The sequence below is a fragment of the Artemia franciscana genome, chromosome 5 (assembly GCF_032884065.1).
Source record: "Artemia franciscana chromosome 5, ASM3288406v1, whole genome shotgun sequence".
In the NCBI taxonomy this organism is placed as follows: domain Eukaryota; kingdom Metazoa; phylum Arthropoda; class Branchiopoda; order Anostraca; family Artemiidae; genus Artemia; species Artemia franciscana.
Window position 1 is genome coordinate 30,927,193 of NC_088867.1, and position 25,207 is coordinate 30,952,399.

Sequence of the window (25,207 nt, forward strand, 5' to 3'; positions counted from 1 at the left end):
TCTCTGATACGCTGAATCTGATGGTGTCATTTTCGTTAAGATCCTACGACTTTTAGGGGGTGTTTCCCCCTATTTTCCTAAATAAGGCAAATTTTCTCAGGCTCGTAACTTTTGATGGGTACGACTAAACTTGATGAAACTTATATATTTAAAATCAGCATTAAAATGCGATTCTTTTGATGTAGCTATTGATATCAAAATTCAATTTTTTAGAGTTTTGTTTACCATTGAGCCGGGTCGCTCCTTACTACAGTTCGTTACCACGAACTGTTTGATAACTCAAGAGAAATTTGTCATCTTTTTTCTGCAAACAGCCCGTTTTGATTGTCAATGGCTTAGTTTAGTTACTTTATCAAATAACCATGTCCAAAATAAATCAGAATAAGGTATTGACAAAACAAAAAATCCAAAAATCAAATCATATCACGCAAAAAAAAAAAAAAATTTGCATGTGAGAAGGCAATATGAGGAAAAAAATACTGATGTCAGCGATTTATTTTTACAACGCTACAAACTATTTCATTTTGACCATCTAGGCGGGGAAAATTCTGATTTGGACTATCTTGTACATAACTAATTCGTCATTCATTCTAATTGAGCACACTATTTTATCCATCCTTCTGCATAACTGTCGTTAAATTTGTTTGTTTGTTAGTGCCAATGACTGCAAAAAAAAAAAAAACAAAAAAAAAAAAACGGCATACGTACACACACAATATTTTATTTTTTATTCAAGTTTCGTTGAATATATCATAAAAATGATTGACAGTAGCCCATAAAAAGATTTGAAGTTTTAATAAACACTCTTGTAAATTAAAGTTTTAAATGCAGAATACAACAAGGAATTTTTTGTCACGACAAATTTTTCACAAGAACTCGTAACAATTTAGAAGGATTAATTGCTATGTAGAAAGAAAAACTTTAATTGGAAATTTGAATACGTAATCCCAATTTTAGGATTTTTGTCCGTCATTTTCCAAAACATGTGCCAAAAAAGGTGTATTTCCTTAAAGTCACGATGCAAATTTGTGCAACTAGCTGAACATACCAAACACTGGAGTCTTATCAAGGATAGTCTGTTTCTAAATATAATTTTATTTTTCGCACAAAATAATGTTCATCTATTAATATACAGCAGACACTAAATGTCATTGTAGTAAAATATATGTCAGAGGTAGAAATGTAGATTTGCATCTCTCAAAACAAGAAAGAGGGATTTATGGGAGCAATTAGATATTTAAGCTTCACTGATCATCCCTGTCACCTTTCTTCTTACCGCAGATTTCGTCGTCCATTATTTTCATGCATAATTTTGCCTGACCTCATAGATAAATTTTTTTTTATGAATATCTAATATTTGTAACATCAAAGGAAAACAATACAATTTAGCTCTAAGACTGTTTGGATTAATCCTTACATAACTGGCAGGTACCTCCTTTTTAGAAGTCTTGTTGCAATCTTCTTGACTGAGTCGTACGTTTAATGAAAAATTCAAGACATAAACAAAAAAAATCACCTTAACGGAAATAGGTAGGAAAGAAATACCAAAAAAATAACTTCCCAATGAAAATATTCAATACTACTAAAATTACATTAAAACCTAAAAAAAAACTGTACAAAAGTTTATGCTGCTTTCTTTCGTGTTTCAATTGTATTTTATTTGTGTGTTTATATTTAATAAATGTCAAAGTCATTGATGTCCTGGGTTTAAAACGAATGCCTGCTTAAAAGTTAACAGGCTAGAACACTAATACAAAATGGCCGACTGGGTAAAAAAGCATCAAGATTATTTCCTTTAATTAAAGGTGGTAATAAGAATGATCTGGGGAATTATCGACCAATTTCGTTATTACCTGTTATTACATAAAAAAAAAACTAGTTTTTCTAACTGAAAGTAAGGAGCGACATTAAAACTTAAAACGAACAGAAATTACTCCGTATATGAAATGGGTTGTCCCCTCCACAATCCCTCGCTCTTTACGCTAAAGTTTGACTCTTTACCACAATTCTACATTTTAAAACAATTAAAAGCTTTAGCGTAAAGAGCGAGGGATTGCGGAGGGGACAACCCATTTCATATACGGAGTAATTTCTGTTCGTTTTAAGTTTTAATGTCAATCCTTACTTTCAGTTAGAAAAACTAGTTTTTTTTATGTAATTTCTGAAAGTTTTTGAATTAATGCATGTTTGATTTTGGCTCTCCACAAATAAATTATTAAAATTAAATTTACATTTTAATTCCTTTTTTGGCTAAATGGCTTTCTCTTAGTTCTGATCAGACGATTTTGAGAAATAAGGGATGGGGAAGTAGGCCTAGTTGCCATGCAATTTTTCGGTTACTCAAAAAGGCAACTATAATTCTTTTATTAGTAAAAAATATTCGTAACTTAAGAATTAACTTACGTAACAAACTTTTATATTCTTAAATTTTTATTATGTATATGAGGGGGTTTGTAGCCTCGTTAATACCTCGCTCTTTACACTAAATCGTAAGTTTTGTGCCGATTCTTTAAGAATGACCCCTGAATCAGAAAGGCCGTAGAATAAATAGTTGAAATTACTAAAAATACTATAGCATAAAGAGCGAGGTATTTATCTCCTCCTGAATACCTCGCTCTTTATGCTAAAGTATTTTTAGAACCCCTCATATGCGTAATAATCTCTGTTAGTTTTAAGTTTCAATGCTACTCCTTGCTTTCAATGGAAAAAACTTTTCCATGTTTATTTTTTCATTTTTTTTTTATAGTAATTTTAGAAAATCCTGCGCCCTTTTCATTGAATTTCTGTTCCCCGATGACATATTTCTCCAGGGAAAGATCCTCCCACATAGCCCCCTCTCCTCAACCCCACCCCCAAAACCAAAAAAATCCCCTGAAAACGACTGTACACTTCCCAATAACCATTATTACACGTAAATACTGGTCGAAGTTTGTAACTTGCAGCCCCTCCCCCAGGGACTGTGGGGGAGTAAGTCATTCCCAAAGACATAGTTATTATGGTTTTTGACTATGCGGAACAAAATGGCTATCTCAAAATTTTGATCTGTTGACTTTGGAGAAAAAATTAGCGTGGGAGGGGGCCTAGGTGCCCTCCAATTTTTTTGGTGACTTAAAAAGGGCACTAGAACTTTTTATTTCCGTTAGAATGAACCCTCTTGCAACATTCTAGGATCACTTGGTCGATACGATGACCCCTGGGGAAAAAAAACAAAAAAAAAACAAACAAACAAATAAACACGCACCCGTGGTTTGTCTTCTGACAAAAAATACGAAATTCCACATTTTTGTAGATCGGAGTTTGAAAATTTTGCTATAGGGTTCTCTGATACGCCGAATGCGATGGTGTGACTTTCGTTAAGATTGTGTGACTTTTAGGGGGTTTTTTCCCCTATTTTCCAAAATAAGACAAATTTTCTCAGGCTCGTAACTTTTGATGACAAAGACCAAATTTGATGAAACTTATATATTTAAAATCAAAATTCGAAAAGGATTATATTTTTTCTCTGGGCCCCTTCCACCTCTTAGTTCGTTTATTTTCCCGTTAGTTTTCACCTGTTTTCGCTTTATAGTTGTGTTTTATCTCTTAGCAGTTCTTTCGTTAGTTGAGTTGTGGTTGTGGTATATATGTTTTATCGCTCGTATAGTTGTGTTATTTTCAAATTATACTCCATAATAGAGAGGCTCCGAACACCCAGCATTGTATATTAAGCTCTGAATTTGACGTTTTTTTCTAACGTGACCAGATTCGTTCTGCGACCTGCGCCCTTTTCATTGAATTTTTCTTCCCCCATGACATATTTCTCCAAGGAAAGATCCTCCCACATAGCCCCCTCCCCTCAAACCTACCCCCAAAACCAAAAAAATCCCCCTGAAAACGTCTGTACACTTCCCAATAACCATTATTATATGTAAACACTGGTCGAAGTTTGTAACTTGCAGCCCCTCCCCCAGGGACTGTGGGGGAATAAGTCATCCCCAAAGACATAGTTATCATGATTTTCGACTATGCTGAACAAAATGGCTATCTCAAAATTTTGATCCGTTGACTTTGGGAAAAAAATGAGCGTGGGAGGTGGCTTAGATGCCCTCCAATTTTTTCGGTCACTTAAAAAGGGCACTCGAACTTTTCAATTCCGTTAGAATGAGCCCTCTTGCGACATTCTAGGACCACTTGGTCAATACGATGACCCCAGGGGAAAAGAAAAATACAAAATTCCACATTTTTGTAGATACAAATTTCTACAGTAGGGTTCTCTGATACGCTGAATTTGATGATGTCATTTTCGTTAAGATCCTACGACTTTTAGGGGGTGTTTCCCCCTCTTTTCCTAAATAAGGCAAATTTTCTCAGGCTCGTAACTTTTGATGGGTAAGACTAAACTTGATGAAACTTATATATTTAAAATCAACATTAAAATACGATTCTTTTGATGTAGCTATTGATATCAAAATTCAATTTTTTAGAGTTTTGGTTACTATTGAGCCGGATCGCTCCTTACTACAGTTCGTTACCACGAACTGTTTGATTTCCCGTGTTCTAGAAAAATGTATTAATTATAGAATATATGAGCATCTGGAACAACATAAACTTGTACATCCAAATCAATTCGGTTTCAGGAAAGGTAGAACAACAGAAATGGCGATTTCGTTTATTACTTCGGTAATCAATGAAGCGCTTGATGATAAACTTAGGGTAGCTGGTGTGTTCTTGGATTTGTTTAAGGCGTTTGACACTGTTGACCATCGTATATTATTAAGAAAATGTGAATTTTACGGACTAAGGAGCGCAACGTTAAGTTTGCTTCGTAATTATCTTCAGAATAGATAGCAGTATGTTCATTTACATGGAATTCCGTCTCGTAAAAATTGTTTTAGTTGTGGGGCTCCCCAAGGTTCCATATTGGGTCGTACTCTATTTTTAATTTTTATTAATGATCTGCCTAATTTTGTTAATGCCCTACCCAGAATTACAGATTTTGTTGATAATGGTCCGAGTAAAACACAGGTCACTGTGCCCTAATTTACGGATTACACAACGCTGATGTGTGTTGCCCTTACGGAACAACTGCTTATGTCAACATTAAATGCAGCAATGACCAAAATATGGACATGTCTAAAAATCGATTACCTAACCCTGAATATAGGTAAGTCAAATTTTTTATTTTTTCTAGATCTCTGAATTTTTATCCTTGGATCACTGAATTGATATCAGAGCGGGGAATTATCAAACGTACACGGTTCACCAAGTAATGCGGAATTAACGTTGATGAAACCCTATCATTTAAGGACCATGTGAAGTCGATTTCTAAAATACTGTCACGTAACCTAGGCATGATGAGTAAATTAAAACATATTTTCCTCCCCAAATATTTTACGGTTGTTGTATTTTTTCCCTTATTCACCCCCAAATATCTTACGGTTGTTATATTTTTTCTCTTATTCAACCTTATATTTTTATTGAGCACGAGACCACGAGGACGAGACCATTTACCGAAACCAACATAAAAGTAAACAACGAAACGCTACAATATAAGTATAAAACCTCAAAACAACAAAAAAAAAATAGCTCGGTAGGTATGCTTTCGAAACAGATTAATTATATTTTCAAGTGGGTTATTTTTCTGTATTTTGTATGTGTTGTTTTGGGGTTTTATACTTATATTGTAGCGTTTCGTTGTTTATTTTTATATTGGTTTCGGTAAATGGTCTCGTGCTCCATATTCTTTTTCTTTTTGTTTTGTTTTAGCACATCCTCACAAGCTCTGCTTTTGTTGTGCTATTACATAAAAAATGATTATTTTCAATAAAATTGTTCTACTACTGCTACTACTAACAATAATAAACTTTTCCGAAAGTCACTTCTCGAAGAAAACTATGTTTTGAAAAACCTCCAGCTCCAAAAACTCTAAACCGCAGTAGAATCATCATCTGTGCCTGGTCAAATCAGATGAAATTAAGAATCATAAACATGAGAAGTGCATTAGTTTGTATCAAAGTTGAACATTCCCTGCTCTGCCTTGCCAGGGCAAGTAATATAAGTTTGGACACGTTACATATGCCTTTTACAAGTAATTGGGCTACAAACTTCACCCTCCCTTGCTTCGGATGTACATTATTCAAGTATAAAACAAAATAAAACATCTAATTCCTCTTTCTAAGTGAAAAAACCTAATTCCTCCTAGAATATCCCTCCTACACCCTAGAATTCCGGAATGCCACACTGCATCCTTCTTTAACAAATCCAATGGAGTTCTAAATGAACGTTAAGCTACAAATTTCCATAATAGTGATGTATTTCTTGGAGATCTAGCAGGAGTAGAAGAATTTTAAAGTTACTAAGACCTAGTTCCAGTCTGCTAAACTAGAAACGTTAATCGATTTGCACAATGCACATCCAAGTATTTCAATTGGTTAGCAAAATGCTTAAAAGTTGTCTAAACATACTTTACCAATTTCCAAAGACACTGTTTGTCATTTCCCTGCAAGTAAAAATACTCAGATGAATAAGCTTCCAATACCCAAGTGTGAAACGACTTTCGTCCTGGTAGATTTATCTTTTAACTTAATGCCTTTTGGTCACCAAAGTGGCAAGGAGACACCTCGAAAACAAAATTACCGTAAGAGCGTTTAAGGCTATCGGCCCAGTCAGTAAGAAGCTCCACGGCGATTTTGACCTCTTCTTGACCAGTCAAAAATACCAGAATATCTCCAGGGGGCTCTTTTTTATGAATTTCAACCACAGTTTCAACAGCAGCTTTGATATAATCAGGCAGAGGATCTGAAACAAAAGAAAAGAACAATTTTTGGCAAACAAGAGCTTCGAACACTTTATTTGATCTCTACAAACATACAAGCTAGCTCTTCACCTATGAAGTTTTAAGTGCTTGGATTGATAGGAACAATTATTACGAAACTGGTTTGGTTTTATCAATAGCTTAGTATTTTCTTACACTTAGAACTACTAAGTTTACGATTAACAATATTAGCCTATTAAATGAAGTTCTGAAAAGGGATGAGCCTACCAAGCCAGAATAAATTCCACGGTACTTCGGGAGCTTTTCGATTCATTAATTTTGGTTTTACAATTACCCACCACGTCATTATCAAGAATGTCAAATATAGGTGCTGTTCTGTCATAACATCGTTTAGGGCTACCCCTTGTTCCCACTGGTGGTTACTAAGACAACAGAAACCAGAGAATCTAAGCAAGATATCAAGTTTGTTCCTATTAGACTTGCTTTGAGCTTAACATAGTTAATGATGATATTGATAACTGGGATGAGCACTGTAAAGACGCTTGTATAGGACTGATAAGGAGGGTAAGTCAACATTTTGGAAAGAAACGACAATCCCCTGATATTTTAAAACTCTCTCCTGAACATGCCAACCAGTGTCAAGCTAGATGTAGTTTAATACCCCAGCTAAAACTATCACAGCAGCAGGAGCTCTAAAGGAGATAAAAAAGAATGAACTAGAAGAAACAGGGAGTTACATATCTAACCTAATGAAGGATATTCCCCGCATCATGCCAGACAAACTGAAAGATCGTAGAGCTCTTGAATGAGCCAGTGAAGAAAAACTGCGTCGAGTTTATAATACTATTTCTCCTTAATATAACATAACTTTGAAATTTCCTTTTAGAAAAGTCACTACAAAAACTACAGAATGTACTTTCAAGAAGATTTGCTTGAAATTACAATTGCTAAGGAAGAAGGTATGGTAGAGAAGAACTCTATCTATACAGATAATCAGTTCCTTTTACCTGTCCTTCAAAGTCAAAATACAAAAATTGCCCCCGTCACAAGTCAGTTTGCCAGCAGGGATTTTACTCGGTAAGTGTTCGCAGCTAAAAGTAAGCTGACAAAACAAGGTTCTTTTGTCCAAAAAAGAATTAAACAGCTTCGTGAATTACGGAAGACTCCTCGCCCTATAAAGGTTTGGTCGGACCATGGTCAATTTTTAGCCAAAGTGTCGGATGAAACTCGTATAAGAATAAATTCTTCACATAAATGTATAAGTTTGTGGTCTGTCATTGTTTATCTTGATTTGTTGATATTTATTTTGATTGATAACTTTTCATCTTGGTTTTGGCACTTACATATATTTATTTTGTCTTTTTTTCTTAGATGCCCAGTATTGAAAATTGTTATCAGAGGCGTCACTAGCCAAAATGTTGGGAGGGAACGGGGTTTTATCGACTGGTTTTGTTTAATTAATAATTAATATAACATCCATTTCTTTCATACAGTAAAACCTGGATATGGTTTGCTTCTTGTATTATTTTACCATAAGAAGCCTTTGTACTAAGTCACCTAGCAAGGTCACCTTGAATAGCGTTGGGGTGTTCTTTTTCCCTTCTGAACTGCATAGATACAGCCAGTGTTACCGACACTAGAACAGTGTTGGATCGGAAACCTTCTAACGATCGTTAAATCTAAATCCTGAGCATTTTCTTGACAACACTATATCTTTTAAACACTATGAATCTTACTAAAATGGAGGTATGGAGAGACATTGGTATTTTCAAGAGGAGTTCATTTTAAAATTCCTCTATTACTGCTTAACCCAGCGTCATGTCTATTATTGTCTGATTATAATCAGACAAGGAAAAGGGGATGTACGAATAATTATTTGTACGTCATTTTTTTCTTGCCTTCTAAAACCGCTTTCTATGGTTTATGATACAGCAAGAAATGTTAATCAGGAAGCTAATTATTTGGCGATTAAACTATTACTTGATCTATAATCACCGTATATTCTTTGAAGGGCACCTTTTTTAAGGTCACTAGGGATCTCCCGGGGGCCCTTGGTATTTCTCCGTCTTTGTATCTGATTAGTCTCATTATAGTCTCCCTAAAATAAGGTTATATTTCCGACTGTATTCCGTCTGTAAGGTCAGATTCAAATCCTTGCACTGCGGGTCTTATTGTTTGGTATTTGGTATATTAGCATCATCATCATTGTATTTATATCCCGCCACAAAAAAAGCTGGGCAGAGCCCAGAAAAAGAGAGAGTAAAATCAAGAAAAAAATAAAAAAAACAATAGAAATAAAAAAAAATCCTTTGATAATTACTAACAAGGGACAAATAGAAATGACCAAAGATGGGAAGACTTCCGGCATTCAGTAGAAAAATCCTCAATATATATTTTACCAAAAGCGACTACACGGTATCACTCGCTTGACGCCGTTCAATTTTTTTTTTCTTTTTTAAGTTTTTGGTTTCTGATTGATTTTATTTTTCTTTTCTTTTCCTTGGGGTAGGTGTATCCACGATAGATAGGATCATGTAAAATTTTTGCTGGGTAGTTTTTATCCTTGGGCGTTCGTCATTTTTTCTCCAATTTCTGACTTTTTATTCGATGCTCACTTAGTTGTTAAATAATGTGTGCAACACCCCCTCTCATATTTTACGGGCCTTTTGAGGGGATTAGTGTTATGTGTCTATTTATGAATAAAACTTATCAAAATTAACCAAAAAAAAGACAAAAGAAACACAACAGCAACAAAATAACAGGAATTCATCTTGCATGATTAATTTGAGTTGAATGTCCCTTTCCACTGATGATACATTTCTTTTTTAAATACGGATTTCGTCTTTCTTGATCAAAAAAGGGAACAAAGCACAGTTTCAGATCCAAATTTTTTTTTCAGAAAATTTTACGGAACACATTCTTAGGTGCTATCTTGGAAACTTAGGTCAAATTTAGTACCAGCGGACTCACATTCCTTTAGAAACAAATTGAAATAAAGCCTAGAGAAAAAAAGGAAGCAAATTAATAAAGAAGAACAACTGTTTGGTTAATATAAAACGCCACGAGTAATAGTAAAACAGGGATATAAACCTGAAACATATCGAACAAGAAAATTCACTGTACAATAAAGCACACTTCCGTTAATAGCCAAAATAAATAAATAAAAAATTATAATTTTCCGCAAAAGGATTTCTCTAATATGTCTACCAATTCGTTAATATATATTGTATGACCTTCAATAGGTTAAAAAAACAGGTCTTACTCTGGTTCCCCAAACTATGCGATAACATTTTGCAGAATATTCGCCCTCATTGCATTATGACACATACGTAGGGAAACAAAGCTAACGAGATAACAGAAAACTGCCAATAAATGTAATGCTCAAACAGATTATACTGACGGCATTGCCTCTTGCGGCTAAACAAAATAATAGATTAGAAAGAAAGCTGTCAGTGGTATTCTGATAATTATCATGTTTTGAAGACACTTACTATCAACTTCTCTACATCAATTTAGCATTAGAGCCTAGTTCCCTATCTGGGTTTTTTAGTAAATCTCAGTTAACAATGATGTTTGTTTTTAAACTTTATTTATTCCGGCTTCAAGTCTTGTTGTTTGTTTATAATGAAAAGAGATAAGTAACAACAGATTTTTCATGCAAATATACCATAATCTTTTCGAGTGCCACAAGCACAAAATAAAAACTAAGTTACACTAACTGAAGGTGGAGGATTCAGGATGATATAGCTAACTATGCCACGAAAAGAGAACAGTATAGCTTCATTTATTGGCAAAATTCTTTTCTCCCACCTTTCTTCCAGATAAGTTTATCTGAGAACTAAGGTGGGGAACAGGAATTTTGGCCACCAAATGAAGCTAAATATGTTTTCACTGCTATTTTTTTTTTAATTGAAATACAATTTTAGCCCATGATAGCCAAAATCCTTTCAAAATCCAAATTTGGAAATCCTTTTCAAATAAAGCATTAAATTATATAACATTCTAAAACAATAATTTGGACTGTCAATATATTTTTAAAAGTTCTATTTGCCAAACCCAGGAATCTTCCAAGTTCGTGAGCAATCAATATTTTGAAAGGGGTAAAAACTTGAAAACAACATACCGTACCCTAATTTGGACTGTAGACTCATCCCTAAAAACCACACTGGCGCGACACTACAGCTATTTGAGTTAGAGAAAACACCTTCTTCTGCGCTTTAAAAAAAGAATGGTTATTTCATGACGTAAAAGAGGAAGAAGAAAAAGCTACCTTTCAAATAATGAATCTCAACTGGGTGTAATATGCCAGAAATGCTAATAACAGAAGCTGTAGGCTTTGCTTCACTGTCGGCTTCTTGACTCAGATCAAAGTAGTTACAAAGATGATCAGCATCCACTGTAGCTGAAGATATTACCAATTTTAAGTCACGCCTTTGCTATAAAATTCAAAAAAGAATATGAAGGCAAAACAAAATGAACAGGGAAATATGGTCGACCAGAAATAATAACCAGGGGCAGTTCCCAAGTTTCAGACGGAAGTCCCTATAATGCGCCACATATTTGGAATCTACAAGAAAAACGAAATTGGTTATACGGTATTTGGTCATGCAATAGCCAATAACTTAACTTGTTATTCGAATTCATTTCAGGAACTTTACCATCCGTATATGTTTACGAACCCGTATGACTGAAAATATAATGTCTTGAATTGACAAAATTTTCTCTGCGTTTAGTTTGGTCTAAACTCCACATTAACGAGTAACTATTCTGATACTGGGCCTGTTTATTCTAGGTTTCAATTTAATGATATGATTAAAATTAGGAATCAAAATGAATCTGACCAAACGAAATCAAAATGAATCAAAGTGAGATCAGACCAGTTCGAGTCTGCTGAGTATTATGGAAATCCAAAATATAGTATAGGTGATATGAATCGATTTTGGAAGGTTCTTAGAGTATGCTTGAAAATTAATACTCAGAAGCCAAAAATTCACAGAGCGGATAGTTTAATTTAATCTTGAATTTTTGTAAGGAAGCTGGAGCCATTGAAGACATGAATAATAGAACAGCCAAGGCACAGGACATTCACCGCAGCTGAAAAAAGACAAACGAACATATGCCTTGGAATCAAGGGTGGAATATTAGATTTCACGATGGCGCTGACGGTAGCTCAGAAGGGCTACCAAACTTGGTTGCTTCGAAAGTTTGAGAAAGTTGTACACTAGATGTTTTCCAGAAGAATTGTCTAGGGATATAGTTTTAAATTTTTGCTTGAGCAACTTCGAAAAAAAAAATTAGTCGCTCGAAAAAATGGTCAATGCCGCTGTTTAAGTCTATAATGAAAGAACAGTTAAGATGGCTAGATCAGAAATTATGAAAGGAGAACAGTTGGACTTTTCAGCCAAACAAAATTGGACTTTTCAGCAATCTAGCTAAGGTGAAAAAAAAAACACAAAAAATAGGTCGTTCTTGAACGGGATGGGAAGAGTTAACAAGAAAAGATTTAAAGGAATCGGGAACGTCATTGTATGGAACTAGGACTAAAATTCTAAATCGAATGGAGAGGAAGACGGGCGTGTACAGTTAAATTTGTCTCGGGTGAAATTTTAGCGCGATGAGCTATTAGCAGTATTAGCTATAGTAGTAATCTGGAAGGAATAGCTTTGGGCGCAAACACGGGAGCATTTACTCCAAAAAGCTGGCCAAAATTAATTAATAATTTATATTCATTTAAATTCTAATGTCATAGGAATGTATCATTCCCTTCGATAAACAAAACTTGAGATTCGGCCTTTCTTTATGGGCACAGCAACTTCCACACAGTGTCTCAAAATTTAGGGATTGTAGGAGACATTGCATGCTATCTATTTTCTTTTATGTTAGATTTACCTGTTTCAAAAAGCACACTTTTCAAATTGCTAAATGCTTGCAACATGTGTATTTAATAAAACATAATACAAGAAAGCAATCAACCGAACAGTCCGGATTAAAAACAACATTCAGTTCTGATTAAAAACGCTTCTATTAAACAGGAAGGTCCACTAAAGCGAGAGCAACACTTTGGTTTTGTCCCGTTTTTTTTTTTTTTTTTTTTTTTCCTATGCCGCCGATGTCGGCTTATTCCTGGAAATTGGTAAGGGTCTAACCTGTGCGGTTTTTACGGAAAGTGTGGACCTCAGGCCGGATTGATGAATATGGCATTACATTTTGGAAAGCTCCGCAGAACTCTTGCCTGGGGCCAAAAAGGATGGTTTTTGCTTGTCCACGAGCCAGAGCCTATAGTGTGCGAAGTGAAGTGGCGTTATGTAGCCTATGTCAGAGAGGAGTATCTGAAGTTGTAAAGCCAAGCTTTCGGTTCATCAAACCATGTTTCTGCTTTCGAGTGGAAAGCTCCGTTCTAGCAGGCAAGCAGGCAGGCACCACTTTCAAATTGAAGATAGACTAAAATCTATAAGAGTTAAATATATGCGGCAGTTACCCAGCCCCACAGCCAATATATCTTCTTTGAGTGATAAATAGAAAAATTTACAGAAGCAAAAAAGCGGCATTTTCCCACAGGTCCGAAAGTGCTGCCGTGATTTTGGCTGGGTTTATCATTTGTTTTTTTCGGACTTGGGATTTAGGTAGAGAGATGTTATCAGATGTAACTCTTAAACTTTAAAAGTTCTGTCATTGCTAAAGAAATTGGAGCTTATCCTTTGCTCCTTTCTAAGTGGTGACGTTAGAAAGTTGGCCTACGGCAAAAAAAAATCAACTTTGAACTAAGACAGATATAATTTTTTTTTCAACGGCAATCGATAGCTCTTGATGAGCTGATCAAAGTATAGGTTATCCATTTTTTGGTACAAAAATTCCTTCATGAGATATACTAGTTTAAAAGTTCAAGGGGTTGACAACTTCAGTAGTAGGGTACACACTGAAACAAAAAATAAGCGATACCAATTGTGAGACATGTAGGGGAATTGTAAGGAAAGGTCGACTGTTAGCTCATACTCATTTTTGGCAGTGAGGGGTTTGCAAATTTTGCTATTTGGTTTACCTATTATTTGTTTCCAGTGCATTTGATGGTAAGACCGAGTTGGTTCCAGTGGTAAGACATGTAGGGGACTTGTAAGTAATAATCGTCTGTTAGGCTACAATCATCTTTAGTGAAGAGGGGTTTGTAACTTTTGCTAGTTGGTGTAGCCTACCCATACTCATTGTAACCTGGAATTAAGTGTTTACGCAACGGGTGCAAACGATAACGTAAAACAACGAGGCAGTTTCGTAATAATTAATAGTGTCATCTATGGTATTTTGATCCTGAAAAGTTACGGATAGCTTTATAATACCAACTAGATTACACAAGATATGTTTCCAAGTCTTGATCCATCACGATGTATACGATTGAAAAGGATAAAGTTCAACTGGCTGCAAAGTCAATTTAGTCCCTTCTTTCGATATTCTTTTGTTATTGTTGTTTTTTCAACGCTGAGGAATAGCCTTTGATCATGTAATTACTGATCGCGTTCTTCTTTGAAAATAACGTTTTAAAAGCTTCGATAGGCTGACAACTTCAGCGTTTAACCGATAGCAAAGAAACAAAACCAAAGTGTTGCTCTCGCAACACTTTATTCGGCGAAGTCGGACAAAGGTTGCCGCAACACTTCACGTTGCTCAGGCAACGTAGGTCTAGTTTCACCTGGGACCCTATCTATTTGTTCCTGTAGCTATGAGTAAAGTTCATCTGAGTCACTACTATATCCATCAGTCGGTTCTACAGGGGCATATATTACTATGACTAATATCCTGCACATTTTAGTCATAAAATGAGCGACTACCATTTTATTATTAACACCTTCCTAACCTAAACAAGACTTGACAGCTTCCTAATTCATCATGAGCCCTATTCCCTGCCTATGCACCCCATCCTCCCTGCCTAAGTAAGTAAATTCCATATCAGATAATTTCATATTTTTTACCCCAAGGAATGAATTTATGAAACTTCTAATAAGTCTAGGCCAGTAACAAGTCACAAGCAATATAATACAAATTTAGACGCCAGAGTCATCTGTCTTTACCACATGGGCAAGCTCTAGGGAACAATTTCCTACGGAAAATCAACTGTTACTTTGTGCTGTATGTGGAAGAACATGTTAAGTAATGTCAGTTTATTTATATAAGTTTAGTGATATTATATTAACTAATATTTTTCTGTTTAACTGAAAAGGTTGCAAGATACAATATTTCTTCGGATGACAGAAAGATACCAGCTACTGTGAAATATACCTTTTCTTAGTGTTTTTTACATTGAGACACTTCCAGTGAAACTAAGAACTTTGCAAATTAATAGTTTATGACTTGACTTGGAGGGAATCCACCCTTTTAAGGCTTTAGCGGACAAAAGTAATCAATAAAAACTTGTTTACCCCCCCCAAGTATAACCGAAATAAAGCTGCTTTATAGTGATAGTAAAATCAATGACACCTCTTGCAAGGTCAGTTTTTATTACACCGAAAAAGCTATAAAGGAAACAAATTTAGCAAGCTGTAAAATGCAATAAATATTTACCTTCATAATTTTCTTCAGCAATCCAAGAACAAGGTCAGTCAAGAGCGTTCGCTCGTGAACTTCATCAACCATTATAAACTTGTATGGCTTCAATACTGGGTCATACAGGATTTCTCTCAAAAGCATACCTTCTGTCATGTACTAAAATGATATTTTTTATTTATGTATTTGCAACACACTAAATAAATTAACAAATTTGAATGAAAGATATGGCATTATTTATTTGCTGAAAGACATTAAATGAAAACAAAAGCCTTTTTTCTGCAAAGTAATTTTAGGAAGTTTCACTTACAGCAAACTGCGTCCGTTGGATGCAAGGGTCGTATTTAAAGATTTTGGTTAAAATTATATAAACCGTTTGCCGTTAATATGCAGTCTTTCTTGTTAGGTAAAATGTTGCAGCCTGAAAACTATCTCGAACAATTTGCTAAAAAGGTATGACCAAAAGACTCGTGGCCCCGTTCCTACCTTTAACTGGGATAAGTGCAGCTTGACAATTCCCTCTCAATTCGTTAACAAGTCAGTACAAAACTTTATTAATATACCGTCTGCTTCATCTTCGGCAAATTTATCCAAGGCCTCCAGAGAAGGAGAGAGGGAGGAGAGAGAGGAGAGAGAGGAGAGAGAGAGAGAGAGGAGAGAGAGAGAGGGGAGAGAGAGACAGTGAATGGTTTTGAGCAGTAAATCATAGATTAGAACTACATAAAGCGATAGCTTGCAGATTTAGCCAGTAGTTTTACCTTAATTTTTGTTCTCTCTGCTGATGTACACTCGTCAAAACGGACAGAATAACCGACAAGATCACCAGCTATAACTCCTTTCTCTTCAGCAACTCTGTTCGCTAGGGACTTGGCTGCCACCCGCCGAGGCTCAGTAATGGCAATCACCCCATCTTTACACCATCCTGCTTCATATATGTACTAAAATGATTGTTTTATTTTAATATTACCAGCTAAATGCAGAAATCATCCACAAGTTGTGTTAGAAAAATAGTTTTAGAAAACTCAATTTAAACACGTTCTGGACAGAGATTATTGTGGTCATTTTCAGTTAACCAATTATTAAACTCATTCAGTCATTAGTCCCTTCAGGGCGAAGGAAAAACGAGACTCAATAGTCTACAACCTATTAGAAAAAACGGAGAGAAAATATAGCCAATGGTGAGCATCCCACTAAAAATCACAGCAACGCAATCACGGGGAGTGCCCCCGTCAAAATACGTAAAATGTACACAAAAAGGGAAAAACAACAAAAATAAAACGATACATTCTCCCATCACACGAAGAATTCTGCCTTCTTGCCTCCTAGATTAAGATTCTGGGCATCCCCTTTGCACTTAGTATGTGTTTGTATGCGTGAACTGCATGCAGTGATAATACAAAATTGTTTATATCCTTTTAAATTTGGGGTAATGGAACGATCCAGATCCCATTTCTTCAGTTATTGTGAACCCAGTTCATCCATCTTTTATTTTCAGGTTAAATTCAAAAATATTTGGGTAGACCTTCTTTGTGCTAGATAGGTAGACCTTCAAGATATTATGTGTGTAGTCTGTTCAAAGGTCCCACCTATCCCACTTTACTTCTGAATTTTTTTTCTTCAACTTTTGAATTCTATGAAACTAAAGTTTCGTCTATAGGTGAAAATGAAATACATAAAAAGCCCATGTTCACTATCTAGACCAAAACACCATAGAAAACTCATGAAACCTATGCTCAAAAACAAATTGAGCAACGAAACCCACCTTCCCATTCTCCTGTCTTGCTCAAGGAATGTGCAATTTGTAGGGTAGGCAAAGTTTAACTATACTTATGTTGCCTAAGTAATAGGAAGTGATGCATGCACTTTTGGTCAGCTTCACCGACAAAAGTGTCACGGTAAAAAGCACTTTTGGTATAGTTCATTTTCAATTGATTAAACGCTGTAGTTGTCAACCCCTTAAAATTTTGAAAGCAGTATCACCCAATAACAAGTTTTTCTTTAAGAAATGGTTACAATTTCTTTAAAAACTATCTCAAAATGCGACATTTCAGTTTAAAATTAACTTTATTCTTTCTGCCCAACCAGTATTGATGCATTTGAAAATGCACAATGAATGGATTACTTTGCCCCAAAACGTAAAACCTAATCCGTAAAACCAACAATACTTGTTGTTTATAAAACTGCAGCAATACGTGCAAAGACTACAGGTTATATTAAGGCTCTAAGGAAGCAGGCCTTTGAAAAGTACCCTTCTGAAGTCCCATTGGTTCGAGGTGCTTCCCAATAAGTTTAAAGCCCACCTGTGAAAAAGAACCCACCTAACTTTCTGCTGAAAAGTTATTACTAGAGGGTCTACAGGCCTAGTTTGTGCCTCCAGTCACGTTTAATGGAAATCCTTGCATGATCTTGTTCAACTAAAGTTTCATGTGCCTACTTTTCTATTAAACACTTCGTTAGGAGAGGGTGGCTGAGAGGCACGTAGTTTCAGAGACTAAGAGCCTATTTTAGCTCTCAATCGTACAGATTGAAGATTCTTGCATTGTTCCAGTTCAATCAATGTGCAACATGTCCTTCATATCTTTGCGCTAGAAATTTGGCGGTGAGTTGAGGAGGGGAGAGAACGGGGTCTCTGTCCCTCTTATTATTTTTCTAATAATACCGAATAAAAGCCTTGTAGGAGTTCCAATTCTAGGAAAGTGCTAGATGAGCAACTTAATTTGTCATATCTATGCATCACTTTTAAGTGTGCAAAACTGCAAAATGCCGGTAATTTAAATATACATAATAGGAGATTAAAAGAAAAAAAAAACACACAAAATTAGAAGACTGAGAAGAGCTTAGCTCACTCCAACCCCGCCTGTGTATATCCCTGAACGCATCACCGGTGAATGTCCAGAATTCCTTTTTCCCTGCTTGGGTTCAATTAGCTTCGCGAATCAGCTTTTTCGGTATTATGCAAGTTTTGGTGGTAAAAGTTAGTAGATTCAATTAATCGAAGATTGAGCGCGATAAGTGGTAGTGAGAGTGATAGTAGAGCGTATAAGAATTATAATAGAACTTTAAACAAACTGCTGAGGAAGGCTAAAAAGGAATATTATTTTAAGGAATTTAAAAACTATCAGGATAATTTAGCAAAGACCTGGATGACAATTAAGTCAGTCATTGGAAATAGTGCTAGTAAGACACCATATTTAAATCAGCTGGGTGACCCAGGTCAACTTGCCGGCTTCCCATTTTTCTAATGTAGCTTGTAAAATAAAGAATTCGATTGAAGTTTATCCTGAGGATGGAACTTTTAAACATTTTCTGGACCCTTCATGTAATATGAGCATTTGGCTTACAAAGGTGACTGATCAAGAAGTGATTGACACAGTGTCTTCAATGAAGAGCAGTGCTTCAGGACCTGATTATATATCTTTCAGGATAGTGAAATCGATTTTGCCATTTTTTGTAAAAATTTTGTTGATCTGGTTAATAGTTGTTTTAAAGAAGGTTCATTTCTAAGTGCCTTTAAAAGAGCAAAAACTGTACCATTATTTAAACAGGGTGACCCGAAAGATTTTAATAGCTATAGATCGATTTCTCTGCTGTCAACCTTTTCAAGAGTGATGGAGAAATCAATATTTGTGAGAGTAGATAGTTTTTTGAGTGAGAATGGATTTTTTTTTTAATCAGTTTGGTTTTCGTAGAGGTAATTCAACTGAATATGCTATCCACTTCCTTACTACAACAGTAAATGATGGTCTAGATAATAAATTTAAAGTTAGTTCAGTGTTTCTAGACATACTAAAGGCGTTTGATACTTGTGATCATTTGATCTGATTGAAGAAACTAGAAAATGGAGGTATTCGCGGGAATGCGCTGCAACTGTTAGCCTCTTATCTTAATGATCGAGTCCTTTTTTGTGAAATCAGAGGTACAGCAATATATTATAAGGTAAGATAAAAGTGGATGAGGGTTAATCACCTAAAGATAAATTATAAGAAACTTCACTGGGTAATTTTTTCTAGATCGCCCGATTATTATCCTTGGTTAAAGGAGTTAAACGTTGGATCTTACCGTATTGCATGTGTACCGTCTGCAAAATATCTTGGAGTAGTAGTAGATGAGACTTGTAGTTTCGTTCTTGTCAATCGTGATAATCGTATAACAGTTTGAGATAAATATAAAGAAATTAATATTTTACCGGTTTCAGGTCTTTTCAATTTTTTTTTAAGGCTCTATTTATGTTGGATATATTGCACAAAAATGCACCTGAATGTTTGGTTGGTGTTTTTGAGAGAGATGAGCCTGAATTTCAGACAAGGAATTGGTCAGCAATTAGAAAACTGATTGAATGGTCTACAAGGTCTGTATTTTTGATTCGCCATGTTCTTCCTTCCATATGGGAGTCCCTACCCTCTGCTACAGTTCAAGCGACTGATAGGCCAACTTTTCGTGGGTTGCTTAGGAACCATTGTTTTGGCATTTATGGTTTATGAATTTTTTTTCTTATTTTATATATAGATAAAGTAGGGAAATAGTCCATATAAGTGTTGTTATATTAGATTACTTTAGTACAGGGTCTCAAGCGCTGACTTTTTTTTGCTTCTTTTTTTTTGCTTTTTAGGGGAATCCATTGATAATTAATTTGTTCTGTAGTTTCGAGAATGGCCGCACAAGCCGTAAGGCTCTTTGGTAAATTTTCTTTTTTTGTATTTTCTTATGTTTTTTTTTTTAATAAATTTTCTCTCTCTCTCTCTCTTCAAATTTAACCTAATCTAACTTTAACTTTTACCACGAAAACTTGCATAAGACGGAAAAAACTGATTCGCAAAGCTAATTGAACCCATTGAACCCAAGCAGACAAATTGGCGTGATCTTGTCTAAAAGCAATAAATGATCTAGTAATTCAAATCGTTTTAGATATGGACGATAAGTATAAGTTATTCGAAGCAACATACCTACAGTAAATCCCGACGTTCATCCTGGATAAAAAAAAATGAGCTGGTAGCATGCTCACATAATGGTCTATATTTTTAAGAGTGACAACATTGTTGTCATTTAGTTTGACGAAAAACTATGGTTGGCGTTAATCGTAAGAACAACGGCTACTTCAATACATACAGGAGGGTTGAATCGTCTATATTTTGCACTATCTGGCATACTAAAAAGGAGCTACCGTTTGGAGGTTGTAGTCCCAGTGCTGTAGCACTTAGATTTACACAACCTTTCACTTCTCGTATCCTCATGTAAGTTTTGCCATAAACGTTTTCGTCTCGCAATATTTCCTCCAAGAGATCCATCAATTCACGGCGGATTCCGTAAGTAAGAGTAAATGCAAGGAATTCGTCAACAGTACGTTTGGGGACAAAAAGTACATTTGGCAGTATGGTGGTTTGAAATCTCCTTGAGTGGTTTGTTTCGGATGTGCCACCATATTTATTCTGTGATAAATTTATCCAGCTACCTTGAAGCCAAAAATATTACGTCTATTGATGATTCGATCCTCGCTTACGTTGAATGAAGGTAAAGCGAAACCTGTTCGGATTCGTTTGTAGAGCTTATAGGCGAGTAGGCAACATCGTCAAAACAAGCAAACCAATTCATTTGGAAATTGTGGAGGTGTTAATGCAACTCGACTATGCAAGCAGTAAACTCCAAATATACGACCTTTATTCGCTACTCTTTCTTCAGGGAAATGGAGGGCTGTGTAGTGAAGACATGCATCGTTGAAGGGACTCAATGACATGTGATTTACACTTGCGTAGTTTGCGGCATCTTTGTAGCTTAGTCTTAGAGCTAGTTGCCTTCAAATACTGCAACGGCTTAGTTCTTCTAATCGCAAATATTACTCTGCGTCATTTTCGTTTGCGATTCGTTGTTATGATCATTGTCGATGTCTTCTAACCACCGATTCCCCTGTGCGTCATTTTCATTTGTGATACGTTGTGATGGTCGTTGGCGCATGTCTTACAATCGCAGATTCCGTTGTTGATTATTTTGATTTTTAAGTCGTTGCAATTCTCGTTCTCACATGTCTCCCAGCCGCAGAATTCGTTATGTATCGTTTTCTTTTTGATTCGTTAAGATTCTTGCTTTTGCTTGTCTTCTAACCGCTGATTTCGTCATACTTTATTTCCATTTTTAATCCGCTACGATTCTCACCTTTGCTTGTCTTACAGCCCACCGAAGGCGACACGAAAGCTTTTGGTAGTATTCCTTAATGATCATTGTGCCATTTGGAGCATGTTCGTGATGCACCACGCCACTGGAGTAAAAAAAGAAGGTCAGTATGACTTTGACTTTGCTCTGGAGCAAAGGGTGATCGGATCTCAATGACATTTAATATATAGAAGGATATCGTGTCTCAGAGCTCTTATTTTAAATCCCGACCGGATCTGGTGATATTGGGGGGGGGGAGGTTGGGAGGGGGAAACCTAAAATCTTGGAAAACACTTAGAGTGGAGGGATCGGGATGAAACTTGGTGGGAAAAATGAGAAAATGTCCTAGATACATGATTGAAATAACCGGAACGGATCCGCTCTCTCTGGGGTAGTTGGGGTGGGGGGGGGGGGCTTAATTCTGAAAAATTAGAAAAAATGAGGTACTTTTAACTTACGAACGGGTGATCGGATCTCAATGAAATTTGATATTTAGAAGGATATTGTGTCTCAAAGCTCTTATTTTAAATCCCGGCCGGATCTGGTGACATTTGGGGAGTTTGGGGTGGGTGAACCTAAAATCATGGGAAACCCTTAGATTGGAGGGATCGGGATGAAACTTGGTGGAAAAAATAAGCAGAAGTCTTAGATACTTTATTTACATAATTGGAACGGATCCACTCTATTGGGGGGGGGGGTTAATTCTGAAAAATTAGAAAAAATGACGTATTTTTACAAAGGAGTGATCAGATCTTCATGAAACTTAATATTTCGAAAGACCTCGTAACTCTGATCTCTTAATTTAAATCTCAACCGGATCCAGCGTCATTGGGGGGGGGGGCGGAAATCTTAGAAAATACTTAAAACGGAGAGATCAGGATGAAACTGGATGGGAAGAATAAAAACCTGTCTAAGATACGTGACTGACATAACCGGACCGGATCTGCTCTCTTTGGTGGAGTTTTAATTTTGAAAATTGAGGCATTTGTAACTTACGAAAGGGTGACCAGATCTTAATGAAATTTGATATTTAGAAGAATCTTGTGCTTTAAAGCTCTAATTTTAAATTCCGACCAGATTTTGTGACATTGGGGGGAGTTGGAGGGGGAAACCGGAATTCTTGGAAAACATAAAAATTGGGGTATTTTTATCTTACGAATAGGTGATCGGATCTTAATGAAATTTGATATTTAGAAGGAATTCATGTCTCAGAGCTCTTATTTCAAATCCCGGCCAGATCTTTTGACATTGCGGGGAGTTGGGAGGGGAAATCTTGGAAAATACTTGGAGTGGAGGAATCGGGATGAAGCTTGGTGGATAGAATAAGCAAATGTCCTTGATACGTGATTGACGTAACCGTACTGGACTCGCTCTCTTTGCGGGAGTGGGGGGAAGGGTTCAGCGATTTGGCGCTTCTGGACGTGCTAGGACGATGAAAATTGGTAGGCGTGTCAGGGAGCTGCACAAATTGACTTGATAAAGTCTTTTTCCCAGATTCGACCATCTGGGGGGCTAAAGGGAGAGAAAAAATTAGGTATTTATAACTTACGAGAGGGTTATCGGATCTTAATGAATTTTGATATTTAGTAGGACATCGTGACTCAGAGCTCTTATTTTAAACCCTGACCGGTATTAAGCCTCTGATTTTCCTTTTAAATCAATCTATTGATTCTTAGGATTTTGTTAGAGCTCATACCATATGAGCTCTTGGCTCTTAGCTCTTCTTGCCTCGTCAGAAGTGCCATGTGAGCTCTTAGCTCTTGTTTTAAATGTAGCCCTGAAATCCACTTCTTTCTTGTTTTTGACACCTCTTTAATCCCAGGACAACTTCCCTGATATCCGTTGCACCCCTGAAGGTCAGACTTTTGTGTGCATAAGTGCACACCAGTCCAGTCATAGGAAGAATTGGAATCAAAACCACAAAAGGTATATTTTCATACCACTATTTTCAGTTTTTGGAGAGCCCTGTCTCTTTCTCTCCTGAGGCCAGTTATTTGTTTGAAATTATAATATGCACCAAAGAGTATTTTAATGAGTAATACTAATTGGAGACGAGAGATGGAAGTTGAAAATAGAATAGAAACTAAAACCTAGGGTTTTTAATGCCATTGAATGTAACACCATGAAATGCTACCTGTGGAATTTGTGTACTCTTTCCACTTCCTGTCTCCCCAAGCACAATCAATGTTTGGTATTCTTGCAATAAGTAGAGAATATTATCTCGATTTTGCCAAACTGGGAGTTTTTTTCTTTGTTGATCAAGTGCCAAGGAATGTAGCGGATTATAAACGAAGTGACTCACGGACTCATCTACAACTGTTTCTTCTCGGTCTTCTGTAAGTTCATCTTCTGAAAAATTATAAGAAATCTATATTTCTTTTTTCCAATGGTGTGCTTTTACAATAGCACACTTACAAAAAAAAACAACAGCAAAGAAAACTAGCTAGTTAAAAACTTTAATTAGCTGATATTGGGTAGTTCTTACATGACAAGAGCTCACTAGGGATTACCTAAAAGACGAACAATAAGAAGTTAAAAATAAAAAATTTCACAACTACTGCAACACTTACACTACCAATTTTACTTAGTAAAAAAAAATAAAAACATTAATGATACAAAAATACAAGAAACACTTGACTCTAAATATGAACTAAAGAGGTGTAAAGCGGAGGCCATGGATAAAATTGCCGAGGATCTAGAAGATGCAGATAGCTGGCTTGATAGTAAAATGTTGTACTGGCATGTTAATAAATTAAGAGGGAGTAGTCATACGGACTTGTCCCAGTTAAAGATAGGAACGGGGCCACAATTAGTGATAAAGAAAGAGTTAAAAAGAGATGGACAGAGCATTTTGAGAATGTACTAACAGAGATAGAGTTGCAAGAAAAGATATAGAGGAAAATGAAAAAGTTTATGATAACTTGGATGTGAACGAAGATTTGTTTTCTGACGAAAAATTAGCGACAGTGCTAAAATAATTAAAAAAATAAGGCCTCGGGTACTGATACTGTGGTAATTGAGTTTCTTAAATATGGTGGCTCTGAAGTTAGAAACAAGTTACTGAAGATCATGAATATGATTTTTGAGAAAAAGTAAGTACCTACCGATTTTAGGAAAACAACTGTATAAGAAAGATGATAGGAGTGAGTGTGGTAATTATTGAAGCATTAGCCTGGTCTCTGTAGGTAGCAAATGATTTAGTAATATGATACTTTTTAGAATGAGACATGCTATAGACAAAGTTAAAAGAGAAGAACAGTGCGGTTTTAGAAAGGGTAGGGGATGTGATAATCCAATTATAACTCTTGGGTTAATAATCGGGAAATGTCTAAGTTATCACAGACCTTTGGTCCTCGATTTTATAGATTATGAAAAAGCTTTCGATTCTGTTGACAGAAGAGCTTTAGCGAAGGTCTTATCCTTGTATGGTATACCCGACAAATACATTGAAGTAAAAATATGTTTGATAAAGACAAATACATTAAAGTGAAAACAAATACATTTGCGAATTCATTAGTGAAAAAACAAGAGCTAAGAGCTCATATAGCACTTGTGACGAGGTCGGAAGAGCCAAGAGCTCATATGGTACGAACTCTAGCAAAATCTAAGATCCGATCACCCAATCGTAAGTTATAAATATCTCATTTTTTCTAATTTTTCTCTCCCTTCAGCCCCCCAGATGGTCAAATCGGGGAAAACGACTTTAATAAGTCAATTTGTGCAGCTCCCTGATACACCTACAAATTTTCATCGTCCTAGCACGTCCAGAAGCACCAA

The 25,207-nt window shown here is 35.9% G+C and overlaps 1 protein-coding gene across 2 annotated transcripts in view; it reads right to left on the bottom strand.

Annotated features, from left to right (window-relative positions):
- The window catches only part of LOC136027254 (probable ATP-dependent RNA helicase DHX35), a gene marked incomplete at its 3' end in the record, with an annotated part of 77,794 nt that overhangs the window by 35,006 nt on the left and 17,581 nt on the right, over nt 1–25,207 (bottom strand). For both annotated transcript variants that reach the window (XM_065704326.1, XM_065704325.1), the window contains 5 exon segments: nt 6,616–6,777; nt 11,025–11,190; nt 15,305–15,445; nt 16,045–16,224; nt 23,565–23,779. In XM_065704326.1, coding sequence (XP_065560398.1) covers nt 6,616–6,777; nt 11,025–11,190; nt 15,305–15,445; nt 16,045–16,224; nt 23,565–23,779 — 864 coding nt within the window.